This window comes from Micromys minutus, assembly GCF_963924665.1.
Source record: "Micromys minutus genome assembly, chromosome: X".
NCBI lineage: Eukaryota > Metazoa > Chordata > Mammalia > Rodentia > Muridae > Micromys > Micromys minutus.
The window spans coordinates 96,162,381-96,182,555 of NC_137970.1; the positions used below are offsets into that span (position 1 = coordinate 96,162,381).

A 20,175-nucleotide genomic window follows, 5' to 3' on the forward strand; every position below is an offset into this window, starting at 1 on the left:
CTGAGACCAATTAATACATTCCTTGCACAGATACAGAAGGTCCGTGGGTGCAATTTGTACAAACATGACTGGATGTACATTTCAAATAAGAATAGTTCTATTTCTCAATTTGCCTGAGCCTGTCTTTACCCTCCATCCAGATTTCCAGTTATTTGTCTTCCTGAGGAAGGATCTGAGTTGATTAACAAAACTTCTCATTAACCATATTGTCCCACTGATTCCTTGGTTGTAGCGAGTCCCACAGATGCCTTGAAGGGAGAATGAGGGATATAATGCTGCTTAAAACTTTAGATTTCTATTACTCTTCAAAAAATTTTTAATTTCATGTTTACTTTTGGTGTTTTGCCTAAATTGTATGTCTGTGTACCATGTAAATGCCTGTAGCCCAAGACAGGCAGATAATGGTATCAATTCCCATGGGGCAGGGGTTAAATGGTTGTAAGGAACCTTGGTGGAGCTGGAAATTAAACTCAGTTCTCCTGAAGGAACAAAGAGTTCACTCTTTTTTTGCATTTTTATTGGATGTTTTATGTATTTACATTTCAAATGTTATCCCTTTTTCAAGTCCCTACTTTCCCATTCCCCCTTTGCCTGCTTCTATGAGGATGCTCCCCTCCCACCCACCTACTTCCACCTCACCACCCTGGCATTCCACTACACTGCAGAAAGGAGCCTTCACAGGACCAAGGGCTTCTCCTCCCATGGATGACAGACAATGCCATCCTCTGCTACATATGCTACTGGAGCCATGGATCCCTCTACATGTTCTCTTTGGTTGGAGTTTAGTCCATGGGAGCTTGGAGTGGGGATGGGGGGAATATGGTTGGTTGACTTTGTTGTTCTTCCTATGGGGTTGCTCCTTCAGTCCTTTCTCTAATTCCTCCATTAGGGACCCCATACTCAGTCTGATGATTAGCTGCAAGCATCTTTATTTGTATCAACAAAGCTCTGGCAAAGCCTCTCAGGAGACATCCATATCAGGCTCCTTGCAGCAAGCACTTCTTGGCACCAGCAATAATGACTGGTTTTTGTTGCTGCACATGGGATGGATTCCCCGGTGAGGCAGTTTCTGGATAATCTTTTCCTTCAGTCTCTGCTCTACTCTTTATCCCTGTATTTCCTCCTTGATTTTGTTCTTTTCTTTTCTTTTCTGTTATTTTTACTGCATATTTTATATATTTACATTTCAAACATTACCTGGTTTCCCCGTTCTCTAATACCTTCTCTGTCCTCCCTTGCTTCTATGAAAATGCTCCTATTCCTTCTCACCAGAAGCATCAACATTTTGCTTTCTTCTTGAGCTTCATATGATCTGTGAATTGTATTTTGGAAATTTCAAACTTTTAAGGCTAATATCCACGTCTCAGGGAGTGCATACCATTTGTGTTCTTTAGTGATTAGATTACCTCACTCAGGATAATATTTTCTAGTTATATCCTTTTGCCTAAGAATCTCATTAAGTCATTGTTTTTAATAGCCAAGTAGTATTCCATTGTGTAAATGTACCACATTTTTTGTATCCACTCCTCTTTTGAAGGTTTCTTTCCAGCTTCTGGCTATTATAAATAAGGTTTCTTTGAGCATAGACAGGTCTTCAGGTAGTATTATGTCCAATTTTCTGAGGAAATGCCAGACTGATTTCCAGAGTGGTTGTATTAGCTTGCAACCCCACCAACAGTGGAGAAGTGTTCCTCTTTCTCTGCAACCATGCCAGCATCTGTTGTCACTTGAGTTTTGGATCTTGGCCAATCTGACTGGTGTGAGGTGGAAACTCAGGGTTGTTTTGATTTACATTTCCCTGATCACTAAGGATGTTGAACATTTATTTAGGTGCTTCTCAGCCACTTATTATTCCTCAGGTGAGAATTCTTTGTTTAGCTCTGTACCCCATTTTTAAGAAGGGTTATTTGGTTTTCTGGTGCCTAACTTCTTGAATTCTTTGTATATATTGGATATTGGCCCTCTATCATATATAAGATTAGTAAAGATCTTTTCCTAATCTGTTGGTTGCTGCTTTGTCCTATTGACAGTGTCCTTTGCCTTACAGAAACTTTGAAAGTTCATGAGGTTCCATTTTAGATTCTTGATCTTAGAGCATAAGCCATTTGTGTTCTGTTCAGAAAAATTTCCCCTGTTCCTCTGTGTTGAGTCTAGTCTTTACTTTCTCTTCTATTAGTTTCAGTGTATCTGCTTTTGTTTTTTGTTTTTTTTTTTTTTTGTTTTTTTTTTCTTTTAGGGGTCCTTGATCCACCTATACCAGAACCATTTGTTAAAAATGTTAACTTTTTTTCCACTGGATGGTTTTACCTCTTTTATCGAAAATCAAGTGATCATAGGTGTATGCATTCATTTCTGGGTCTTCAATTCTATTCCATTGATCTACCTGTCTCTACCAATATAATAATGTTTTATCACTACTGCTATACAATACAACTTGAGGTTAGAATCACACCAAGGTATTTTATATTGTTTATGACTGTTGTAAAGGTATCAATTGCCTAATTTTTTTTCTCAGCCTGTTTATCCTTTGAGTAGAGGAAGGCTACCGATTTGTTTAATTATATATGCAGCCAATTTGCTGAAATTGTTTATCGGCTATAGGAATTCTCTGGTGGAAGTTTCAGGGTCACTTAAGTGTACTATCATATCATCTGCAAATAGTGATGTTTTGACTTCTTCCTTTCAAATTTGAATCTTTTTGACCACTTCTTGTCTAATTGCTCTGGCTAGGACTTCAAGTATTATATTGAATAGGTAGCAAGAGAGTGGACAGCCTTGTCTAGTCCCTGATTTTAGTGAGATTGCTTCAAGTTTCTCTCCATTTAGTTTTATGTTGGCTACTGATTTGTTGTATATTGCTTTTAATTTTAATTAAAATGATGGCACAGCATGACCAAACTTATGGGACACGATAAAAGCAGTTCTAAGAGGAAAACTCATAGCTATGAGTGCCTCCTAAAAGAACATGGAGAGATCATACACTAGCAGCTTGACAGCACACTTTAATGCTTTAGAACAGAAAGAAGCAAATTCACCTACAAGGAGTAGACAGCAGGAAACAATCAAACTCAGCTGAAATCAACCAAGTAGAAACAAAAAGAACTATACAAAGAATCAACAAAACTAGGAATTGTTCCTTTGAGAAACTCAACAAGATAGATATGCCAGTATTCATACTAACCAGAGGGCACAGAGACAGTATCAAAATTAACAAAATCAGAAAAGAACAGGGAGACATAATAACAGAAACTGAGGAAATTAACCATCAGGTCCTACTACATAAGCTTATACTCAACATGACTGGAAAATCTGGATGAAATGGGTAATTTTCTAGATAGATACCAGCTACCAAAGTTAAATCAGGATCAGGTAAAGCATCTGAATAGTCCTATAACCTCTAAAGAAATAGAAGTAGTAATTAAAAGTCTCCCAACCCCAAAAATCTCAGGACCAGATTTGTTTAATATATAATTCTATCATACCTTCAAGGAAGACCTAATGCGAATACTCTTCAAACTATTGAACAAAATAGAAACAAATGGAGCAGTACCCAATTTGTTCTTTGCTGCCACAATTATACTTATACTAAACCACACCAAAACCCTGCAATGAAAGAGATTTTTAGATCAATTATTTTCCTTCTGAATACTGATGCAAAATTCTCAATAAAATTCTTGCAAACCAAATCCAAGAACACACCAAACTGATCATTCACTAGGATCTAGTAGGCTTTATCCAAGGGATGCAGGGATGGTTCAATATATGGGAATCCATCAATGCAATACACTCTTCAAATGAACTCGATGGAAAACACACACACACACACACACACACACACACACATGATCATCTCATTAGATGCCGAGAATGTCTTTTTTTTCAAAATTCAACACCCCTTCTAGATAAGTATTGGAAAGATCAGGAATTCAAGGCCTATACCTAAACAGCAAGAGTTCTCTTAACTACTGAGCTATCTCCCTTTTCTCTTGCCACTGAGGATTTCATTTACTGTTTGCTTCTCTCACTTTATACATTGTCACCCTTTGATTACAATAAAAGTTAGTAATAATTCTATGGATAGAGGGGTAGGTGGATAAGGAATGGAATGGGACAGAAAGAAATGTTAAATTTTATTGAAAAACACATTCATCTCTATGAAATTCTAGATAATAATAAAAAATGCACAAATTGTATCATTATTAGTATTCAAAATCTGTTGTCCTCACCAGAGGTGCTGACTAGTACCACTGTGTTTTCTATCAGAAGGTAGCAGAAAAGAGTGGCTTATGAAACCTTTTAATCAAGTCTGTGATAAATGATACAGTTTTCTGGATTGAGGCCACAGCAGCTTCTGTGTGTTAGTTTTGATATTTGCTGATGCCTCTAATTTAATATAGTACCAAGGAGGAAAAACCTCGTAATGTGAGTTTATTAGTCACGCCCTTTCTCTTATGATTCCCAGAGGATATTAAGGTAGAAGTTCATGCCAGGCATTGTTTATTGACTGATCTATTATGAATGTTGTTTACATAAAATTGTCTTTCAAAAATAATTAAGACATAAAGAAGTCAACAGGAACTCCTGGAATTTGACAACAGGACCCTATGTTTTACTAGCTTATATTTTCTTATGTTGATTGAAAGTAGCATGTGGGTATATGATGATGAAGATTGAATTCAGGGTCTTCTGAATGACTGGCAAGTGCTTTATTACTGAGCTATACTGCCTTCTCTAAAAACTAATTTTTTAATGAAAGAGTGATGGGAAAAGGTGAGTAATTTCTCAGTTCACCCTCTCTAGTACCAAAGTGCCTTTTCTGCTCAAAGGACCCAGACCCGTAGATGAATAGAACTTTGTTCACAATAAAATCTTAGAGAGTGAATTTAGAAACTCGGATACATGGCATGACAGAAAATCAGTGTCGTATTTCCCTTCAAAGAGTCATGCTACTAGAATGCAATTTTAAAGTTACTATGCATTTTCTTTTTTTCTTGTGCAAACCCTTTTTAAACTATAAGAAGGCACCGTTCTTTTCAAATGATTTTATAAGAAATAACATGGCAATGACTACTATTCCTCCCACTGGTTTTCTTTCTGTTTGTTTCTTTGTTTTTATAGTTCCTTGAAGCACAACATAATTGATTTTCATGTTAAGGCTACAGTCACAGTTCAGATCATTGCTTCATTTCAGTTTTGGTGGGTGTCTAAAAATGAGGTATTTATGCACTGGGATTGCAACTTTACACATATATCTATGAGTGATATCTGTGAATCTGCCTGAATCACTATTCCTTGTGTGCCTATGAAGGGATCTGTCCTTTTACTTATTTACCTGGTTGTGTATGATGGTATAAGCTTAGGTAACTAACTATGGTAAAAGGAGTTCCTGCAATCAGTAGAGTCATCCTCTGTCAATATTCAAGCATAGTAGGGTGAATAATAACTTGCCTACCTGGTCTCCAGTGGTATGTTACTGTTCAAGACCCAGCTGTTATGCAGATGAACTGAATCCTGTGTGCTGGTTGGAGGAGCAGGAGCAGCTGGGCTGGGCTGGCTTCGGGTAGTCATTGATCTTCTTTGCAGAGAGTCCACAGTAGGAGGTGGCTTCCTGGCACAGGTGCAGGCATGTGGAGGAGGTGGTGGTGGTGGGAGGGGTCTAAAGGTGAACTGGTTGTGTGGACTGCTTTGCATGTCTAAAATCAAGAGAAGAAAAACAGCAAATAAGGACTTACTCTCCTACTTTGAGAACAAGGCAGGACAGACTCATTGGTGTTTCACATAAGATAACCTGTTGGATGGAAGAAAAGTTTGAAGTTCATCTGTAAAGATGTTGTGTTAACTTTTGAAAACAAGTTCGGCAAGTGTATGAAATGTAAAACATCCATAGTTGCATTTATACGTAGAGTCATCAGATATATACCAGCTAAAAATAATGGGGCCACCCCACACAATTTGTCATCAATGAGATAGAAGGCTACACAACAGAACAGAGATGATTTTCATCAGTTGGAAAAAAAATCACACTTCCGAAAATCCTAGTGAAAGGCACAAATTCGTTGTGAGGAAAATTATTCTACATTCCAAATAAAAATATAAGGCCACCTTCTGACTTCCCTCGGGAAATAACGGTAGCCTGCCTACATAGGTGTAAATTCATACTTCAGAAAAAATATTTCACAAGTGAGTAACTTCACTGTGTAGTACTAATCTCTTCACCAACCCAACACCCCAGACTGCTCCTTGTAAAAAGCAGACTAAGGGGACTTTGCTCTGGTTACCATACGCATGTCCATAACCAAGCAGAACAAACTCTGAATACTTTGTCCTTTACTACACCAGTTTAGGAGCTCTGCTCAGTTCACAGCACCTGAGGCAGCAATGGGCAGATTTTCTTCCCCTGCTGATTTGCAGAGGGGGCAGATAGGGACAGAAGTCCACAGACTCCTGATGCTGCTATTGTTTGGTTGGTTTTCTACTGCTGTTCAGGCAGGCACATATCAAGAAAGTTAGTTAGAATCTGACCCAGGAGAACTACCCCAATTAAAGCCCTTTGAAAAGAAATCACTGTTGTAGCAGATAGCCACCTTCCACAGGAGGGACATCAGAGATGTCAAGTGATAGCTTGTAACACCAGCACGTTCTGGCTAAACTTTGTAGATGGTAAGGCTTTGTCCCCTCTCCCCAGTGACAGGATTGAAAAGTAGAAATATGCCAGAGGCTTTCCCTGTCTAACAGAGGGCTCAGCTGGTGTGTTGTGAGGCCCACTATGGAGGGACTGATCAGAGGGAAAAAAATCACGTCTTTCAATCCTTCCACTTCAGACATGAATTTTAAAGACATTGGTTTGGTTTTCATATAAAAAATACTATCCTGGGAGCAAAAGTATGACAAATTCTTGGCTGGATTTTCTAGTACAAGTGGTTACCATTTAAAATAAACTCAATTTATGTATGAAAAATCAAAATTGCACGAGAGACATGTAGGGTAAAGACTGGTGATTATTTCTTTTACAAAATTTCTAGGTGTTCAGTTATCCCTATATACTTAAAACAATCCATACAATTCTTAAACTACCCCAGTACTCTCTGTTCAACCCCCAAACCCATAAATTCTAAAATGTCATCACTAGTACTTAACTTTTGCATCCATGATTATAATTACACAGATAGAAATATGATTTGCATTGTTTGGACTCTATGAGGCATAAAGTGCTAGGGGCACAAAGAACCTGGTAGGTTCTTTCCTTTTCCAGACAGGAAAGTTGTCTAAGAACCAAAGCAAAGGTATAGTTTAATCATAGGTAGAACTTCCATATGACTTTCTGGCTGGTACCATGGCACAGATATGACTAATACAGTTTTTTTCCTTATGTTGTACAGACACAGAGTTCTGTACATTTTCTAAATGTTTCTACTCTCTCCCTAAAGTACCTTAACCTTTAAAACATGGAATTGCTCCTGTCTAAAGGAAATACAAAGACAAAGTGTGGAGCAGATACTGAAGAAAAGGCCATCCAAGACTGCCCCACCTAAGGATTCATCCCATATGCAGCCACCAAACACAGTAACTACTGCTGATTCCAAGAAGCCCTTACTGACAGGAGCCTGATATGGATGTCTCCTGAGAGTCTCTGCCAGAGCTTGACAAATAAAGAAGCAGAAACTCACAGAAAACCATTCGACTGAGCACAGAGACACCAGTGGAAGATTTAGAGAATGGACTGAAGGAGCAGAAGGGGTTTGCAACCCCATAGGAAGAACAACAATATCAGCCCACCCTGAGCTCCCAGGGACTAAACCACCAACCAGAGTACACGTAGACCCATGGCTCCAGCTGCATATGTAGCAAAGGATGGCCTTGTCTGACATGAATGGGAAGAGAAGCCCTTGGTCCTTGGAAGATTAGTTTCCTTCAGTGTAGGAGAATGACAGGGTGGAGAGGCAGGAGTGGGTGGGTGTGTAGGGAAACCACCCTCATAGAAGCAGGGGTAGAGGGGATGGGATACAAACTTTTCAGAGGGGAATCCAGGAAAGGGGATAACATTTGAAGTGTAAATAAACTATTTTATTTAAAACACACACACACACACACACACACACACACACACACACACACAGAGAGAGAGAGAGAGAGAGAGAGAGAGAGAGAGAGAGAGAGAGAATGAAAGGTAGTAGATAGCAAAATGCTAAAAAAGAGCACAGGCTTTGTAGGAATCACAAACTTGACTTGGAGTTCCGTTTCTTTCATGCCCAAACCTGTCACTTTTGTCTATTATATATAATATAATATCTTTTTGTGTCTAATTTGGCTGCTATAAGATGGAGGTAAAGATATGCTGATAGCTGTGTGCTGACTATAGTAGAAGATGTTAAGAATGGGAAGAACATAGTCTGTAGTTTAGCTTCTGAAGTCAAAGCTAAGGCCCAGCATGTTGAAATGACTTGCTCAGTCACTCACTGCCTTAGTTTCTTTTCCTTTAATATTCTGACAAAAGCAACTTACAGGATAAATGTTTTATTTTAACTCATAATTGATGTGGTTTGCATAGAAATGCTTCTACCCCAGACTAAGTTTGAATGCTTGGCCCATAGGGAGTAGTACTATTAGGCGGTATGGCCTGCATACTACCATGTTTCCTGTCATGATAATAGACTGGACTTCTGAAACTATGTAACAGACACAATGAATGTTTTCCTTTATAGGAGTTGCTGTGGTCACAAATGTCCCCTCACAATACGAAGCCCTAAAGACCACACAGTTCAAGGACAATCTATCATAGTGGGGAACAGTTCAAAAACAGAGGAGGGGTGAATTGTTTAGCTTGCTTTCTTGATGTTATGTAGTCCGCAATTCTGCACCTTAGAAATTAAGATGACTTTTCCTTATCAATCAACGTGCAACCAAGGTTATTCTCCATAGTCAAGGCAGAGGCTCATCTCCAAGGTGAGTCTAGATTCTACCAAGTTGAAAATTGACACTATTCAACTCAATAAATTTATAAAGTCGCCTGTGTGGTGATTCCTTTTTCAGTACTCTTTGTTATACTATTTTGAAAAATAAATGCGATTCTTTTATATAATTTTAACATTTACTGTTTTTAATATTAATTTAGTCTTTGGGGCTGCTATACTAAGGTAGAACTTGATAGAGCACGTATTTTGTCTTTTCTCTCAGAATATGTATTTTTTTAGTGTGTCTCTTTCAAATTCTTATGTCAGAAACCATGGAGAACTGGTATAAAGCAATGTCCCGGCAGATTTACTGATAGAAGTGATATTGGTTCATTTATGGGCCATAAAGAATTTCCTGTAGTGTTTTCTTTGGTTATAATTCTGATGCATGTCAATCGAATATCTAGTTGATGGCTCATAGACAGGTATGCTTCTTAATTGACAATCTTTTCTAAGGACCCTGGGAAAGAACAATACTATGTGAAAGGAAGCATTTTAAGCAATGCTCTCACAAGTCAAGAAGAATCCTCTCACAGTACAGATATGGCATCCAAAATCATGTATAAGAAAGTGTTTAATGATGCTGAGAAAAAGAAACCATTGTGGTTTTTCACAGCCAGAAGAGGTTTTAGAGATCATGTTTAGAACACCTCCAAACAAACACATGATATCTACTAGCCTATGCCATAGTTCTTTTCAGGAAGTTATTTTCTAAAAAGTTCCCATTCAGTAGTGTTGTTTTTAAAAAAGTCATCATTAGTTTTATGGTTTGTTGAATTTTCTTTAAATGTTTATATGTCACCAATTAAAAATAGTGATAAAACTATAGTGATAAAAGTACAATCATAATATTATAATACTTCTGCTGCAGGTAGAATTGCTATGTATAGGAACCATAGTTATATATGTGTATATTGATACATGTGCATATGTGTATCATTAAATATGAATACTCATATGCATATAACAGTCAATTTTACTATTTTTATTTCCACATTTTATATGCAGAGTCTTTCATAATGATAATATTTTCTTTAAATGCTTTCACCATTTTGGAATGTTATACCTAATTTCCTACATGCCGACTTATGAAACACTTATAAAACACTTATGAAATGCAAATAATCTCATATTTGTTCTTCTTCATTTTTCTTTTCTTTTTTTTTTCACCTCAGGAAAAATATGGAGAATGCACTTGTTTCCTCCAAATAAAGCAATTTAATCCTTTGGCTCCATGAAGGTGATTTTTTTTTCCAAACTTAAATAGTAATGAATTATGTATTAGTGTTCAGTATTAGGCGCTCTAGAGCACTAATGCCGTCAGGTTTAGAATCGCACTTACTCACTTCCAAATGTGCTTGGCAACCATACAGTCCAGTGCACAAGTCAAAGAAGCAAAATTGGGGGCTGTAGGGGGCTACATGAAAATCAATGTTCAGACATAGTTCTAAAGCTCTTTGAAAGTAAATTACGTTTTCAAATGGCAAAGTCTAATTCATATAATATACGTGAAAATGAACCATTTTCAGGTCTGAGGTCCTAAAATAACTTGGTAAAATAATCTCTCAGTGTGGAAATTACTCTAAACTGTAGATCTAAGATATTTTAGGTGTGACAAAGTTGTTGGAAGAAGCATATGCCTTTAAAATAGCACTCTTTTCTCTATAGGGTAAGAAGATGGTATCTTCCCCTACTCACTTTGCAGATGATGTTTAATATAGATCACTGTTGGATAAACTTTCAGCAGAAATTACAATATTTCTGGTAGGATGTCTTACCTTTTATATTTTATTAACATTGAGTTCTGCTATTAGGTATTACATTCGTTTCTAAAATTTATTGCACTATAAAATCACACATGAAAATTCTTTAAAAATTATGTTGGAGTATGTGGTAGTGAACGTAAATTTTCATCTTGACAAGATCTAGAATCTTGGGAAAGACAAGTGAGTGGACAATCTGTGAAGAGACATCTATTTTAAGTTAATTGGGGAGAGGAGCTATTCCATTAGTAGTTGGTACCATTTCTTAGACTCGGACCCTCTTTTGCCTGAAAAATAAAAATGGAACTAATGAATCTAAATTATTCATTGTTCTATAATCATTGACCATGAAACTAATGTACCCAGTCACCTTTACTTGTACTACTATGCATTCCTTGTAATATCAAACTGTACCCCTAAGGCCTGTAAGGCAACAACCCTTTCTAAGTTGTTTTTAATCCAGTAGGTCATCATGTCAAAAGATGAACTAATACAGAGTACAATACTCCCTAAATTATCAGTGACATATTTAAAGAAAGTGACTTAGTAAGAATGTTAGTACAGTTTGATATATATTGGTTATTAACAAATGGATGGATGCCAAATCAAGTATAATATTTTACTTTCAAAAATTTGCAATGTTAGTGAAAATGGGTGTTGGTGGGTTGCAAACAGTGAGTTACTAGAACCCCCCAAAACTTCCAGTGACTAAATCACCAACCAAAGATCATACATGGGCCAGTCTATGGCTCCTGCTACATATGTAGCAAAAGATTGTCTCATCTGGAATCAGTGAGAGGAGAGGACCTTGGGCCTGTAGAGCCTTGATGCCCTAGAGAAGGGGGATGATAAAGGGGTGAGGCTGGAGTAGGTGGGTGAGGGAGTACCCTCTTAGAGGCAAAGGTTCATGGAGGGGAGATCGGGAAGGGGGATAACATTTGAAATGTAAACAACTAAAATGATTAATAAAGAAAGAAAATAGGAAAAAATCCTAGAAGGAATATCTTCCTAGGACAGTAGTTCTAATGTCTGCTGTGTGTAGAGAAGGCTCTTAAAACTGCATGGTGCTTGGCTTCAGTGTGCCCATTTCATGGATTTGCAGGTGGTATTCAAATGTATGCAGTTTTTTCTCACTCATCTAATGCTTGCTTCTAACAGAATGGAAATGCAAATTTTGGCTTAAATTTTAAAAGCTATTTTAAAGCCTTCCAATAGCAAGGGAACGAATTAGAATTAATGCTCTCAAAACAAATGCTGTAGCAGAATTAACTGAATATAAAAAATTGTATTTAATGTTAAAAATATTACCAGTATTAAAATGATGTCAACTATATCATTGCTCTTGGAAAATTTAACCAAAATAGATATAGTATCATGTTTTAAACATATATATATATATATTTATCAATCTTATCACTCTTTACTTCAGTGATACTGTGATGATTCAAATTAGTGGGGTTTTTTTTTTTTCAAAAGATACCATATCATGCATGTTGCAAAAGGGGACACATCTATTCCTATCATTTTGGATAAATTCCATAAAGAATCAGAAGTTGCATCTCTTACTGGGCTGAAGTAAAAAAAAAAAAAAGAAAGAAAGAAAAAAAAAAGAAACATGAAGACTATTGGCTTCCTTTCCAGTTCTTCTAGTGGTAAACATTAACCAAACTTTCAGCATACTTATGGTCTTTATTAAATGGGGTTTTATACATTCAATTGTGAAAATATTAGTGAACTTCATTAAAGGATATTGGCTTACAACCCAACATATGGGATTATGTAATACACAGTGTGTGTGTGTGTGTGTGTGTGTGTGTGTGTGTGTGTGTGTGTCTGTGTGTGTGTGTCTGTGTCTGTGTGTGTGTGTTAAGTTCCCTTTGTAAATTCAGGAAAAAATTAAAATTCTGAAACAGGTAGATCCCAAATATTTGAATAAGGAATTATTGACATATGTTAGTAAATAACTACCTTGATGAATTTTTGAAAGAAGTATTAATGAATTTGTATAAAGATCATCATAAAGTACATGTGCAAATAACATCACACCAAGGGCTTTTGCTATAACTAGTTTAGTCAGGTCTCTCATAGCTAATTATAAAACTTGCTGCTTGGTGTTGCCTTCTGAACTGTTCTCCTCCTAGGTTTGAGAGAAAAATCAAAGAAAATGGGCTTCAAGAAAGGCAGAGAGGTTTATTGCTAATATTAACCACTGCTGAAAATTACAAACACATGTCTACTTTATAGTATTAAATTATTCACTTATAATGAGTTCTTATAACCTATAAGAAACTAGCACATACATTTGTATCTTAAGGCTAATGACTGTTACCTTCACATTGCTCAGTAATTAATAAATTAATCTTAAGTATATCTATCTGCCTATGGACACTTGAGGTTTCAAACATACAATTTACTATTAGAGGCTAGAAGATGAAAAACCTAAGAAATTTGTTTTTTTTTTTTTTGCAAGAAAACAGTGAACAAGTATAGTTTCACCTGTCTCTGAATGAACCAAAATTCTTTAATATTAATGTGACTGTAATTCTTTCTTTAAAAACTAATAATTTATGTATATAAGTATTCTCTCTGAATGTATGTCTGATGGCATCTTGTGTGCCTGGTGCCCATAGAGACAAGAAGAGTTTTTTTTATCTTCTCTGGAGCTGGAGTGACAGATGATGGCAAGAAACCATGTGGGTGATGGGAACTAAACCTGGATCTTCTGCAAAAGTCATCAACTGATCTTAACTGCTGAGCCATTTCTCCAGCTCCCATTGCATTTATAGTATTTTTTAAATAAAAAATTAGAATCACCTGTTAAGCAAGCAAGTGGTTTGAGAAGAAAATTGAAATCTACTAAAGAGATAGCCTAGGAGAGACTGAAATGGATGAGGAAATACTCAAGAGACTTTAACTTAACAAATACAAAAATGCATATAAGAACAAAACCAAAAGAGGTCATGAATTTGAACAATAGGGTGTATCAGAATTAAAAGAGAGAAGAAAGAATATAATTATATTATAATCCCAAAAAGTGCAAATGTTTATACATGTTCATGGCCATGTGTCTGAGGCAGATGCAGGCAACAATAGAAAGAGCTGGTGAGGAGAAAGGGAGAATTCAGAGTTGAAGCAGATGAATGGAAGAGAGGCATCCCAGAAGTTCTGGGGGCAGGCTATCAATAAATTACAATGCTTTACATTTTACACGAGTTCAGCTGGTTCTGTATCAGTGAACTCTGCATGCTTCCACAGCTCCCTAACAACATTCAGTGTGTTTGAGATAGCAAAACATACCTCTTTGAAGCTTTTGTATTATCCTCTCATTAAGCCATCAAGTAAATTAGTATTCACTGTTAATTTTTGTTAGTTGTGTTATCATAAGTATTAGGTGTAAAGGTTAATGTTGAAGGGTCTCCCATAATTTGAAATGACTATGCTGATATTCATATTTGTACTCTTAAGCTCTCTTATGCTTACCTTTGAAGCAAAAGATCAACCTCCAGAAAGTTTCTAAGTCTCCTTCACTTTCTTTTCTGTTATTTTTAGGCTTTACAAGAAAAACAATCAGTGAAAAATCCACAAAGAAGTATGCCCAGAGTCAAGTAGTTTCTGATATTGCTGAGATGTGCACTGTATTGCCTTTGCTTAGTCAAATTACCCAACCTTAGCCATAATAGTCAATATTTCTACCTAGAATTGATTTGTTTGCTAAGACAATCAACTCTTCAATTCAGATTATAATGAGTAAAGTAGAACTTTGCTAGCAAGAGGAAGGAGAGAGCTCTAGGAAATATTGTTTTGCTTAAATTACTATAGTAAAATTACCCACTTTTTATGACTGTAAAAATATAAAATGCATCTTTGATTATATTTTAGACTAATTTGAAAATTTTAAACATTTGAGTCCTGCGTGTGTGATGGGAAGACAGTGTTAAATGCCCAAAGCTAGAGCTAACAAGTAGTTGAAACCTGCCTGATATGGACTGTGGAGCCACAAGTCTCCTTAACTAATGAACTTTCCATTCTCCTAAATTGGTAATTCTTCATTTTAATTTTTTTCTTGCTTTTAGTTATATCATTAATTCCCTTTTTCCAACCTGTCTTATCCTTTCCCTCTTTAAAACTCATGTCCCTTTCTTTCTTTTAACTGTTGCTACTTACACACACACACACACACACACACACACACACACACACACACACACACATATATATATATATATATATATATGCTCAGACTATATAATATTAGTTGAATATATGCTTTCAGGGATGATCAGGTAGTATTGAATAGCCAATTGCTTTGATTTTCCATAGGGGAACCTATTTTTCCCGCTCTCAGCATTCCTTAGTTTCTTGTAGTTCTTTGGGTATGGTTCAAACCTCTTTCCCCATTTATTAGAACATATGTATTAGAGCCAAAACATTTGCTACATTAAGAAATTATCCTTTATGTAAGCAGAATTGTAAAACAATGTTTATTATGTAATTTGAAATTTCAAATGTCACTGTATATTAATATATGATAATTAAAATTAAAATAAGTACTCATGGAAACCCTGTCATCCAGTATGTATCCTAAAAATGAAATATATAATTGTTGTGTTTTATAGTATGCTAACATTGATTCTTTGGCTTCTACTTTTAGCTCGTGGAGTATGCCATAAAGAAAATAGAAAAAAGTAATCATCTATGGACATTTAATATTTACTTTACACTAAAATTAAAGTTACATGTAGGTATGAAAGTTATTTTCAATCCCCAAGATCATTATTTATTGAAAAGGCACTAATGGAAATTCCTGAATTAAGTGTCAGTGTATCATTTAATACATTAATAACAAATATTCTAGAATTTTACGGTTTTCATTTTCAGGGCTTCATTTATATTACACTGTTATAAATGGTCATCTTATATTTGGTCAGAAAGCAATGCATAATAATTATTGCCATGTTATTTGTGAAAACAGAATTTAGAACACTGAAGCACAAATCAAGAACTTTGGTTTTACTTGGCTTAACTCCTTAGTGTCAAATAAGCACCATGAAAGGAAAATGAGTCCTGGGTGCACATGTTTCCATCTGACCTTTATGTCTTTTCAAAGCGATCATATGCTACCTAATGAGAGCATTCCATATTAACAGGAAAAGTAAGAAAAATAGCAACATCAGCTACAATTTTTTAAAGGTGAGTCTAAGAACAAAACCTAGAGAACAGGGAGGTCTAGAAAAAATTTTATCTTTACCCAAACTCCTCAAAAGACAAAGAATAGTCTGGTTTTAAATCCTACCCCCAACCATCAATTTCTACATATCTGATATAGAAATTATTCCTGTACTTTGTAGTCTCACTTTAAACACAATTTTAGGAACAAAGAACATCAGTTGCCAGGAGTAAGTAGAGTTTAACACTATTTAGGGGAACAGTTGAATAGGCTGCCATCTTGCATAATGAGAATACAGCACCATTATAAGAACATACATAAGGTCTGAAGGCAGTTTTTTTCCTCATTGCTTAACTGAAACACAAACACACACAGGCACACACACACACACACACACACACACAGAGAGAGAGAGAGAGAGAGAGAGAGAGAGAGAGAGAGAGAGAGAGAGAGAGAGAGAGATAGAGAGAGAGAGAGACCCCACAACCACTACCATCATGACCACCCAATGAACAAAATTATTTGTACTATAGTTCTTGGCAATAGTGTCAATATACCAATATTGGATGATTCCTTTTTACAACGAGGACCTGAATTTCACAAAGGATCTATGTTTTTACAGAAGGATACATGATAGTGAACGGAAAGAAATACTTCTAATACTGCCACACTCACTGAGTTGTGTTACTCTTCTTGAGTGTTAAACTGTTGGGTATAAAGTGAAAGGAGTGAACTGATAAACAAATTTAATAGCGATTGCCTTATCCATATACTGATAAAATGAGAAAAATTATTCTACACACATGCAGGCTTGTTTATTCCTGATTCTTCTCCAAAAGGAAAATGTAACCAACTGTGAAAAGAAGTCCTGGAATTTTCATGGCACTGTGATACACAAATACATATTATTAAAATGTGCTGGGACTAAAATAGAAAAATGTGATTCTGATACCAGTATATTACTGGCTGCCAGTAATCTTTCTGGATGACATATTTTGTGTTATTCGGGGAGTCTTTAAAGAAGTATGAGTAAGAAGGACCACCTCTGTATGAAGGATAAAGCCTTGGTTTCCGATCATGAATTAAGGGAATGAATGCCTTATGGTTTGGATTTGAATGACCATTATAATTCAAATTAAAAAAATCTGGCCTGTATTTGTGTTATTTTATTTTCAAAAGAAATTAATTTGAACAAATTTAAACCTTTAAAATTGTAATTCAATCATTTTGTCATAAAATAGCAATTGTTTTGTAGAGTGATTTATGATGCCCAATAACTTATTTGCCTGCATTTTCACTTTTCCAATTGTGTGGACATATTTTTTACTTGAAGTGCCCTTTGATTAATTCTTTCATTATTATAAATTTTATCTTTGAAACATAAAGTGAGAGATTATTATCAAGATATTTTCTAAGATGTCAACTTGAGGATCTATGAAACTCTGTTACTAAGCCTATCTTATAAGCATTGCTTATGGTAAGCTCTGTGTTTTTAACTTTTTTTAAATTTTACTTTCAATATCTGATTCTTCCCTTCAATTATATTACTTCTCATCTCTACAGACACCCCTTCAAATTAACTAAATTGTAATTGTTCTACAAGGAAATACAATTTTCTAGATAACACCCAGAATCTCAAAATATTGACTGATAAGTTCTTTTGTAGTGATAGCTTTCCACATGCAGCTTCAAGTGAAAAATGTTCATCAAAATAGGCAAATTAGTGGAGTGTTCTAATATAATATTTAATGTGGATTGAAAACTATATTGCACAGCTCCTACTATTGAGATTAATAGAATGCATAGATAACTTGAAATTTTTCAAACTAGAAAATAGGTCAAATGAAAAAAAAAAGCTCACCTCAAAGGGAAGAAAATCATATTATATACACAGAAGAAAAGGTAAGAATGTGTTTTCAAGACATTATAAATGCATTATGCTGATAACAGTACTAGTCATTGTCCTAGAAATAAGAAAAGAATCATAGTAGTGATTGGTAAGTTTTATTCAAGAAACTCCTGAACAAGTTAATTTTCAGTTAAGATAATTTAAATATAATTTGAGAAAGTATCCAAGAAAAGCATTTGTGCTGATGATGTGTGAGATGTTAAGAGGGACATAGCATTAGACAGATTACTTATATTAAGTAGTTTCTAAAAGAGAGTTCTATGATCTTAACTCAGTGGCTGAGTGCATGCAAGCTCTTTACTGTGCATCTAAATTTGTATAGACCACAAAGTCATTTAAATTCATGGATGGTCCTCATGACATGCTGGATTGGATTCAACTTTGCTTTTGCTTTGAATTATTCCTGTGTGTCCAAAAAATCATTATAAGGAATAGAAATCAAATCAGGATTCAGGTGTATACATGAATCCATTTACCTCCCTTGTACTCCATAAAGTCAAGCTCTCACACGTTAATATGTTTTTCCATCAGCATAAGGTAACATAAAATTATGTTACTGATGTATGTTCTCTTAGCCTTGATGTATTTGGAAATGGCAATATAAAACTTAATTGTGTTTTTCAGAGAGTCATGCTACTCAAGTTTATTGTTTAGCTCCTTGTTCTTCAAATCTGTGGCAATATTAGGAAAAATTGTCTCATCAAGAAACAGAACATAGATCCCAATTATGTTCCATTTGCATGTTAAATATTTCTATTGGCACATTTGATCATAGTCTACAATAGGGTCTCCTATTTGTTATCAAAAGTCACCTATAGGTCAAGATATATAGATGTACAAAGTCAAGTGTAATATATCATTGAACTAATGTCTAGCTTTAAAAGGAGGGGTAAAACCTTAATAGTGTGCTATTATTACTTGTGATCATTAATACAAGTTATGGAAAAGCAAAAGAGAAACAGGAACTGATCTAATTAGTTGTGGAATACTTGTACATTGATGTACAACGAATAAATGAACATATTGGTTTCATCCTTTTAAGTAAAGTGGATCAAGTATACTATAAATTCTCTATTACTACCTTGCTTACGTAAAAAGATCATAATAGACAGAGACTATGGATAACTAGAATAAAACAGTGATTTCCAGACACATCCAGGCAGTTGTTCATATGAACTCCCTGAAGTTGTGATGGCATGCACAAGGCCTGAGGAAGTGGAAGTGAGACAAAATCCCAGCATAAAGTTGGGAGATAGTTATAAGTCCTACCCTTAGCTTGAGGAGATGTTGGTAATTTGTAGTTGCCTAGAGACTGGGAGTTAATTTTTTAAAGGTGTGTCTCTATGTAGGTAGAATTCACTCCAGTAAATGAACACATACCAGATTATATAGCCATCTCTAATGTGACTGGACTTTGTTTTAAATGAGAACATGGAGATGGGTAGATACTGAATCAGCGGTAGATCTAGGAGGACTTTGGGATTGGGAGTAGATGTTTTTCCAATGTAGGGGAATGCCAAGGCAATGAGGTGGAGAGGGTGATTAGGAGGGAGTGCACCTTTGTTAAGGCAACTGGAAGGGGAAGGGCAGTTGGGATTGGGATGAAGGAAGGGGATAACACTTCAAATGTAAATGCAGAGAGTATCTACTAAAATACTATGTATGAAATCTTCAAAGAGTTAAGAAAAATATGTATAAACAGATACCAATTTACATAAGTTTAGGTTAGTGGCTATATTGTAACATTTCTAAGTGATGATAAAATCAGTTTCAGGCATTAGAATCATATTAATATGGCTTTTCAGCAGAGCTGTGACATTTACCACAAGTTTCACAAAGTGTGAATACATGTTTTCAAGCCTCTGTTTTTTTCTTCCATGAAGTTGAGATAGTATTACCATCTTTTAAAACTTGAGACAATCAAATGTAGGAATGTGTAGAGCACTTGGTATAATGTATAAAGCATATACACTATTACTAAATGAATGTGGAATTAGTGAATACCATGAAATCTATAATATTCAGGTAACACCTAGAAAGTAAATGAAAGGAAATCTACTTGGTTTCAAGAAATGCAGTTATTAGCAATTCCTCTGTTGTAGTTAAAATTTTTTTCTAGATTTTTCACTTTCTCCTTTTCTTTTAATAATACTTCAAAAATATTTTTGAATTCATGAGTATATATAAGAATTGTTGATGTCTGTCCTTTATGCTTCCTCTAAGCACTCTGAATACCCTCTATTGATTAGCTTTTTTTATTATTCTCAGTCACGTTTACTTCACATAACAAGTAGTGCTTCATGTTTCTCATTTGAGGGTTCGGGGTATATGATCTTGCATATCTCTCCAAACTCAATAATTTGGGGGTATGCATGCCTTTGGAAA

The 20,175-nt window shown here is 35.4% G+C and overlaps 1 protein-coding gene across 3 annotated transcripts in view; it reads right to left on the reverse strand.

Annotated features, from left to right (window-relative positions):
• The window catches only part of TENM1 (teneurin transmembrane protein 1), a gene marked incomplete at both ends in the record, with an annotated part of 585,996 nt that overhangs the window by 377,630 nt on the left and 188,191 nt on the right, over positions 1 to 20,175 (reverse strand). For all 3 annotated transcript variants that reach the window (XM_080911093.1, XM_080911094.1, XM_080911092.1), the window contains one exon: positions 5,453 to 5,693. In XM_080911093.1, the coding sequence (XP_080767219.1) occupies positions 5,453 to 5,693 (241 nt within the window). The remainder of the gene's footprint in view (positions 1 to 5,452; positions 5,694 to 20,175) is intronic.